We start from the raw sequence: 9,191 nt of genomic DNA, 5'->3' as shown, positions 1-9,191 counted from the left end.
ATATCTTCTTGGTATTATAGTACATAACATCACTCTCAATATTGTTAGTTAATTTCTACTGTGAAAATGTACTTTACTGATAAACCATTTTTTTGCAAACACTCTCTTCATCGCCTCTTTTACATCTTTGTTCCTTAAACTATAGATCATGGGATTCAGCATTGGAATTACAATGCTATAAATTATAGACACAATCATATCATGATCTGTGGCATAATTGGAACTTGGCCTCACATACATGAAGAGAACTGTACCATGACAAATGGACACTCCAGTTAAGTGAGAACCACATGTAGTAAACACTTTCCTTCTCCCTACAGCAGACGGCATCCTCAGAATGGCCAACAGAATTAAACCATAGGAGATCAGGACACTCAGGACAGTGACTATCTCAATGGAGCCCACTAAATAGAAGAGCAGAAGCTGGTTTGTGTGAGTGTCAGAGCAAGAAATAGCCAGGAGGGGAGGGATGTCACAGAAGACATGTCTGATTTCATTGGAGGCACAGAAGGAGAGGCTGAAAGTAGCCACGGTGTGTACAGAAGCATGCAAGACGCCCCCAACACAGGAAGCAATGATGAGGGACGCATAGACCCTGGGTCCCATGCTGGCTGAATACCGGAGGGGGTCATAGATGGCCACGCAGCGGTCATACGCCATCACAGCCAAGAGGAAGCACTCTGTGGTCCCGAAAGTGACAGTAAGAAACATCTGTGCTGCACACTCAAGGAAGGAAATGGCTTTGTTCTTTGACACAAGATCTACTAACATTTTGGGGGTGACTACTGAAGAATAGCAGGCATCCACAGATGAAAGCACACTCAGAAAATAGTACATGGGGCTGTGGAGCCGGCAATCCCCAATGACTAGTACAATCAGTCCTAAATTTCCAATCAATGTGGTGAGGTAAATTGCTAGAAACAAGAAGAATAAGATGATTTGCAGTTCAAGATTGTCTGTGAAGCCTTTCAGTAAAAACGATGCTACTTCGGTGACATTCTTCATCTTGATACCTCATGGAACAAACGCAAAGATTTTTCAAAACTTGCAATTCATTTCCTACCAAAAGAGTGAATGACATTGTGACTCAATGGAATGTGATTTGGGTCCTCATATTTATTTTTTGCCAGAGTATAATTTCCCGGTTGTAGATCAGAACATGGTGACAAGACAGCGGGTCAAGCATTCATGCCACTCACTGAAGATTCAAATGGGAAAATATGTGTATTCATCACTCATGGGCTGAATTCATGCCGTCTAAATCCAGTAGATAAATCAGCTAGTTTACCACTGATTCTCTTAGTTGTTTCCATATTAAGCTAGCTTAAAACTCCAAATCATTGGCTAAAGTCAATTTCCTTCCCCCACACAGTAACATGGCCTAGTGTATCCGTGTGCAGATACCTGGGATAGGATCTGAGCTTTCTAGCTACTTTCAGTAACTGTGTAAAATGATTTGTTATAATTTATCTATAGAAAGAAGTCATTAAAACTGATTTTAAAAAGTGGGGTAAATCAGAATTGATTTACAAAAATTGTAACATAAAGTACACTAATAAAAATGAATATTCAAAATGATGTTAAATAGATAATGCTAAATTAGACTGGTCCTACAGAGTAGCAGCCTCTCAGACTGTAATATTTTATGAGATATTCCCAAATTCTTTCTAACTCTTTTAGCCCTTCTTAGGTGTATCCAAAAGAAAAATGAAGATATTTTTAAGGTGATGAGCCATGATTAAATTATTATATGACAACATATTTCATTCAAATGTATTTCTCCATTATTTTGCATTACATTGTGTTTTTATTTTAGTAAATAATCAGTTATATTTATTACTTTTGGATATCTAAAGTCTTTGATTTTCAACTGTCTAAAGACCTGTGTTGAAAATGTAAATAATTTTTCTGAAAAAAATACAAAACAAAACTGTCTTTCCCAAATTATTATACTTGTTTTGATATTGGTTACTGTGGATCCAGTGAATTGTCAACTAGACAAGCTGAGTCACAATTAAAGTCACTTGTAAAAATTTGTAACTAAACTATGACAACAATGATTAACCAACAGAAATTTAATACTTTATTTTCTTTGCTGTATTGATTCATCTATATGACAGACAAAAGCTATTAATGAAAGGATTACACAACATATCTGATATTGTTAGGTCCAAACTCCTAAAGTACTCAGCAAATGCCTGAAACTTACTCTTTCCTGTGGACTGGCAAAAGCAGGTTTTGATATACTCTGGGTGTAATTAACTCAAACTGCTTATATCTACCTACTCAACTGCTGATCAAACCACAGGAGAGTCCCCAAGGGGAATACACTCCAATTATGATCTGGTTCAAAATAGCAACATGATGATTCACTCAATGAAAAAGATAATAGTCTTGGAATAATTCATGACCTAGTAATATTTGTTGAATAAATAAAGTCTTTCAGCCTCTGATTTATAATAATGCTTTATATTTGCATTTCCCTAATAACTAGTGGTTTTATGTACTTTTTCATACTAACCTGTTGTCCATTTGTGTGTCTTCCTTGGAGAAGATTCTATTCAAGTGGTTTGCAAACATTTTCTCCCACTCGTTAGAAGGCCTCCTTACTCTGTTGATTGTTTTCTTTGCTGTATATACTTTTAGTGTGATATATTCACACTTATCCAATTTTTCTTTTGTGCCTGTGCTTGTGATATGATATCTATTAAATTATCGCTAATCTAATGTCATGAGGCTTTCCCTTTATATTTCTTCTGAGAGTTTTATAGTGTCATGTATTATGTTTAAGTCTTTAAGTTGACTTTTGTTCATGTTTTAAGATGAGGGTTGAGTTTTGTTGTTTTGCATGTGGATATCCCGTTTTGCCAATGCAGCTTGTTGAAGTGATTATTCTTTTTGCACTGTCTTTCGTTGACACCCTTGTTGAAGATCAGTTGATTAAATATATGTGAATTGATTTGTGGGCTCCTTATTCTGCTCCATTGACCTATATGTCTGCTTTTATACCCATACTGTATGGTTCAAGGACTTTAGCTTTGTAACACATTTTTGAAACAAAGATGCATGATTACACGAGCTTTGTACTTTTACACAAGATTTCTTTGGATATTTGAAACCTTCTTTGGCATCACATAAAATTTAGAATTTTTTTTCTATTTTAAAAAATATCAGTGTTATTTGATAAGCATTGCTTTCAATTTTTTATTGCCTTGGGTAGTACAGAAATTTTATCAAGTGCAAATCAAAAGTGTGATTGCATATCACCTCACACCTGTTAGGTTATTATTAAATAAGAAAAAACCTACAAACATGACAATCAGGGAACACAAAGAATAAAATGATCAATGGTTGCCAGAGGTTTGGGAGCAGGAGGATAAAGAGACAGAGCACAGAGGACTTTTAGGGCATTGAAAACAATTCTATATAAGAATATGAACATGGATTCATGTCATTATATGTATTCTTGAAACTCAAAGGACATACAGCCCCAAGCGTGAAGTCTAATGTAAATAATGGACTTTGAGTGATTATGATGTGTCAATGTGGGCTTATCATACATAAAAAATATACCACTTTGATGGAGAATATTAATAAGGAGCATGCATGTAAAATATCTATACCTCCCTCATAATTTTGCTGTGAACCTATTACTTCTTTTTATAAAGTCATTAAAAAATTGAATGGAATTTATACATCAGGCAGAAGAAAATTCTCATTAATAAGCCAGAATATCCTCCAAAATACTTCCTGAAATAAAGCATAGAAACAGCAGTAAACAAGCTACAATATAGAAAGTAGTGAAAGATGAATAGGTGATAATTTGACAAAATAATATCAGGATATTACTCTATTAATCCGACAATAAGTATCTCTGAAATGTTAGGACACTTTAAAACATTGGCATATTATTGGAATCAACACTTTTTCTCCAAGCACAAGAGTCACATGAAAAGGAAGGTATTAACATGAACTATGACACTGCAATCTAGCAATTTACTGTGTGAGAATTAAATGTTTATATGCATTTAAATAAGTTGTAGAAGACTTTTGAGAGTCCCTTGGACAGTAAGGAGATTAAACCAGTCAATCCTAAAGGAAAGCAGCCCTGAAAATTCATTGGAAGGACTGATTCTGAAGCTGAAGCTCCAATACTTTGGCCACCTGATTTAGTTTTAATAGGACTACCTTCTTAAATACAGAGTCTAAGGTAAAAATTTTTCCCTAAAATGAGATTACATTACAAGTTATTACATTCAGTTGTTGGCTAAATTAATCATGTTAAAATACCATGTCAACCAAAGTGGTTTATTTTACATTTTATTTTTTGTTACTTTCTTTATCATGTTTTCATACTTTAAAATCCACAGATATGAATAGGTATAGCTCTGTCAATACTGAAATGTTACTGTGGAAAGTATACAACTACATGCCAGCTTTGTTACGAACTACTTGAAGTGCCTTTTTACATTCGCAATTGTGAAAATGGAAGCAAGTAAGCACACATAGCAAGATTTTGCCTTTATGTTGTGCATCATCTGGTTCTTGTAAATCCACCAGGGCTTATCTTGACACAAGAATGGAGGCTTTACATTTGGTTCTATTTCCAATATGTACATTAAAATTCAACACTGGAGCCAGAATCTTGTGCTTTTCTCCATTCAAGAGCCAGACGCAACACTTCCAAACAATGTAGGGGTAAAATTCAAACAAAAAGGGTGGACTCGATGGATGCAATAGTTAGTCAATGGTTTTCAAGAATACTCCCTCGCTATCTACAGATTTGCATCTTGTGTGATATTTTTGCATAGAGGCTTGACTAATAAAAGTTCAGTTTTCCTCTACTTCCCTGGAGGACCTGATCTGTACTGGGAATTTTGATTCTCCTGTCTAAGGACTAGGGCCATGACACAGATTTCAGTGTGAAGGTCTTCAGAGACTTCAAGCACTTGTATAAACCAGTTAGCACACTTCATGCAAAAGCCTCACGAGCAGGTCTAGGCAGATCACTCTGCTCAGGTAGGTAAAATCAAATACCTTATTTATTTCAAATTCCAGAAGAGGAGAGCAAGGATACAAGAAACTTCATCAATTCAAATTAAACTCAGAACTGATGATATCTGGTCCATTCTCTTGCCGAGTCGCTCACGTCTCTGCCCACTGATTGCTAAGTGGAAATGCTGGTGATACATGTAAATACAATGATTTTTAAAACCCTATTGATAGACTATGGAGAAGGAAATGCAACCTACTCCAATATTCTTGTCTGGAGAACCCCATGGACAGAGAAGCCTGGTGGTCTACAGTCCCTGGGATCAGAGAGTTCGACACAACTGAATAACCAACCCCCATTGATACATTAACTCTGAGCATTTGTACAGAATAATGAATAGTCCTTTAAATAAGTATGTTTTACTTTGAACTATAAGGGAATATTTTCTGCCATAGAACTGGTGAAATTGGTGAATATTTTAGAGGACACATTACACTAGATAAGAAACTTAAATGTCTTTGAAATATAAGATTCTCTCCTTATACAATTCTCTCCTACATAAAAATGTTCTCCTTTTAAAAAGCTGATTACACACATTCAGAATAGACAATAATTGCTGTTAATGCTTTTTTTCTTGTTAAATTAAGAATAGACTTATTATATATGTTATCTCTCAGGGAAACATGCACTGAGTTGCTATATGTATAGCAAACAAATACTTTGATTAGAGTGAGTGTTACCCCTATGTTTTTCATCAAGAACCTACTTATGCATCTATTTTAGATGCAGTGTTAGAAGGCATGAAATAAGGGACAGTTGTTGCAACACCATTGGATCAGCTCATCAAACATAGGGTTGATTCATGGAATAGATATCCTTAGGCGCTTCCCAAGTGGTGCAGTGATAATGAATCTGCCTGCCAACACAGCGGATGCAGGATAGGTATTCGTAAGAGAAACAATCAACAACAACAAAAACATCACAGATTTAAGACAGAATCAGGTTGAGGGAGAGTACATTGGGCTTTTGTTGTTGTTGTTGTTGCTAAATATATAGTTAGATACCATGTGTCCCAGTGTTTTATATATGCAAAATTATAATTCACTTGCCATTTCTAGCTCAACCAGGAAAACTCTCAGTAAGGTAGAATGAGTTACTGGAACTGAAATAAGAAACCACATTTAAAAAATCATTCAAAACATATTCATATCAATAACTTCTGGTACAAATTATTTTGCTTTCATTGTCACAAGGCTTTGTGCTAAATAACACACATATGTACACTGTCTCATTTAATCCATACCTCACAAGACTATAAATACTTGGAAAAATCATATGGCTATTAGTAAAGTGTTTCCCTGGTAGCTCAGATGGTAAAGAATCCACCTGCAATGCAGGAGATCTGGGTGCAGGTTGATGTATGGAGTAGATATCTTAGGCACTTCCCACGTGGCGCAGTGGTAATGAATCTGCCTGCCGACACAGCGGAGAAGGGAAAGGCTACTCACTCCAGTATTCTTGCCTGGAGAATCACTTGGAGAGATGATCCTGGCAGGCTACAGTCCATGGGGTTGCAAGGAGTTGGTCATGATGGAGTGACTTTTACTTTTTCATTAGTTAGTGCACTAACTGCTAACCACCAACTAAACAAACAACAAAACCACACCCAAAACATCATAAGAGCATACTACTGATAAATATCCTCTAAAGGCTCTTGGGCTTCCCTGGAGGCTCACTGGAAAAGAATCCACCTGCAATGCAGGAGACTCAGGATATACAGGTTCTATGCCCTGGTTGGGAAGATCCCCTGGAGGCGGAAATGGCAACCTACCCCAGGATTCACACCAGTAAAGTTCCACAGACAGAGAAGCCTGGTGGGCTTCAGTCCATAGAGTCACAAAGATCTGGACACAACTGAGAAACTGAATATACATGCATGCACACACACACACACACACACACACACACACACACACGAGGCTCTTTGAGTAACTGAATCTCACTGAGCCTAAATTATCTCATCAGACATAGATATAATTAGTGATATACACATTCTGGGACACTCCTGCTGAACAAAGAAATCATTATTCAAAGTGCCTCTCTATGTGCTGGGTGTGGACTACAGTACTATTAAATAATGTTAGACTCTATGATTTCTGTATAGAAGCAAATAAAGCAATCAACCTTTAACAAATCAAAACTGTACATTATGTACTTAAAAAATAATAACGGGCCTTAAGTTATTTAAAGGAAAAGCATACAGCTTTTCTTTAAATAGGAAAAGAAAGAAAGGGTTGCCAGAACAAAATAAAAAGTCTGAGCTGCTAAAAGACAGAGACTAGACAAGAGCCATTTACTTTATAAAAGAAAGGAAATGTGATTTTCAAAAAGCAGATTCAGAATGTCTGAATGATACTAAGAATGAACAGTAGCAGAGTGTAAATTTGCTTGTGGGCAGCTGAATCTGAGGTGTATTGTAATTATTGTTAAGGAAAAAACAGGTTATTGAATACACTTTCCACAGAAATACTAAAATAACCAGTATGATGACAATGTATGAGAGGGCGTGAGGGCCTGTAGCAGCTAAGAAAAAAATAACTAGATGTCACTCAAGCTCATCAGCTTCTTATAGGTACCTCTCTTTTATTCCAAGAAACACAAATCCTAAAAACAATATCCTATTGTACATAAACACTTTAATTACTTGGTCAAACAGTTCTAAGATCCTGAAATGGAACTCTGGAGAATTTGTATTGCTAAATTTGATGAAAAGATGAAGAGAAAAGACCATTAAGAAAGTTCTGAAACTTCTAAGTGTTTGTCAACAGAAGTGAACTGATTTTAAGTGAAACACTTAATGATATGGCAAGTAACAAATATAGAAACCATTTTACAGTCTCTTAATCACTTTCCATTTTCCCCACTAAGCAGAAATCAGCAAAATACATGGCTCCAGGGAATCGCACTCAAGTGACTGAATTCATTCTAATGGGAATCTCAGATCTTGCAGAACTCCAGATTCCTCTTTTCTGTGTGTTCCTGGTCATCTATGGACTGACCCTGGCAGGGAACCTGGGAATCGTCATCCTCACCAGCGTGGACTCTCAGCTTCAAACCCCCATGTACTTTTTCCTCAAGCACTTGGCTATCATCAATTTGGGCAATTCCTCTGTCATTGCCCCGAAAATGTTGGTTAACTTCTTGGTTACAAAGAAAACCACATCTTACTATGCATGTGCAGCCCAGCTAGGTGGATTCCTAGCTTTTGTTGTGGCTGAGATTTTCCTGCTGGCTGCCATGGCCTGTGACCGCTATGTGGCTGTTTGCAGCCCCCTGCTCTATCTGGTGGTGGTTTGTCCACGGATCTGCCTCCTCCTGGTGGCGCTTATTTACGTCTACAGTCTGACCACGGCACTGATGGTCTCCTCCTGTGTGTTTTCTGTGTCATTCTGCTCGTCCAATGTGATCGACCACTTTTACTGTGACAATGTCCCTGTGTTAGCATTGTCGTGTTCTGATACCTACATTCCAGAAATAGCAGTCTTTACATTTTCCGGGACCAATTTGTTTTTCTCTATGATTGTTGTTCTAACATCCTACTTCAACATCATCCTTGCCATTTTGAGGATACGCTCTTCAGAAGGGCGACAAAAAGCCTTTTCCACCTGTGCTTCTCACATGCTGGCTGTCACTGTGTTCTATGGGACTCTTCTCTTCATGTATTTGCAACCAAGGACCAACCACTCATTAGATACTGATAAGATGGCCTCGGTCTTCTACACCCTGGTGATTCCAATGCTAAACCCCCTCATTTACAGCCTAAGGAACAAGGACGTGAAGAATGCGTTGAAGAGATTCCTGGATAACCCATGTCAGTCATTCAGATTAATGCAAATTTAAAACTACAGCTATCTTCATTTAAGAATTAAATCCTACTAAGTGAAGAGGTTGTAAATTGCTAAAAAAATTCCATTAATATCAATAGAGAAATCTTAATCCTTTTCATTCCAACTTCAAGTACCCAATTTTCCCTAATTTAAAATGCATTAATTATTCAAAGAAAACACACTAATGTAAGTAATACACAATGGGAAGACCCCCAGGGATGGAATGGGGAGGGAGGCAGGAGGGGGGATCAGGATGGGGAACACATGTAAATCCATGGCTGATTCATGTCAATGCGTGGCAAAAACCATTA

The 9,191-nt window shown here is 37.0% G+C and overlaps 2 protein-coding genes across 2 annotated transcripts; one reads left to right on the top strand and one right to left on the bottom strand.

Annotated features, from left to right (window-relative positions):
- Positions 1–48: 48 nt before the first annotated feature.
- LOC136175678 (olfactory receptor 5T2-like) lies at positions 49–1,124 on the bottom strand. The gene has a single exon (XM_065945927.1). The coding sequence runs from the start codon at positions 1,003–1,005 to the stop codon at positions 49–51; it is 957 nt and encodes a 318-aa protein (XP_065801999.1). The 5' UTR covers positions 1,006–1,124.
- A 6,815-nt stretch (positions 1,125–7,939) lies between these two features.
- On the top strand, positions 7,940–8,893 carry LOC136175165 (olfactory receptor 8J2-like). The gene has a single exon (XM_065945480.1). It carries the CDS (start codon positions 7,940–7,942, stop codon positions 8,891–8,893), a length of 954 nt encoding a protein of 317 aa, XP_065801552.1.
- Positions 8,894–9,191: the final 298 nt, after the last annotated feature.

The sequence above is a fragment of the Muntiacus reevesi genome, chromosome 9, assembly GCF_963930625.1.
Source record: "Muntiacus reevesi chromosome 9, mMunRee1.1, whole genome shotgun sequence".
Classification (NCBI taxonomy): domain Eukaryota; kingdom Metazoa; phylum Chordata; class Mammalia; order Artiodactyla; family Cervidae; genus Muntiacus; species Muntiacus reevesi.
The sequence above is the reverse complement of the archived record's forward strand: the minus strand, read 5'-3'. Positions and strand labels throughout refer to the sequence as shown.

Bases quoted from the DNA above. Each gene is read 5' to 3' on its own strand.
- LOC136175678 (XM_065945927.1), bottom strand. From the start codon at position 1,005: ATGAAGAATGTCACCGAAGTAGCATCGTTTTTACTGAAAGGCTTCACA.
- LOC136175165 (XM_065945480.1), top strand. From the start codon at position 7,940: ATGGCTCCAGGGAATCGCACTCAAGTGACTGAATTCATTCTAATGGGA.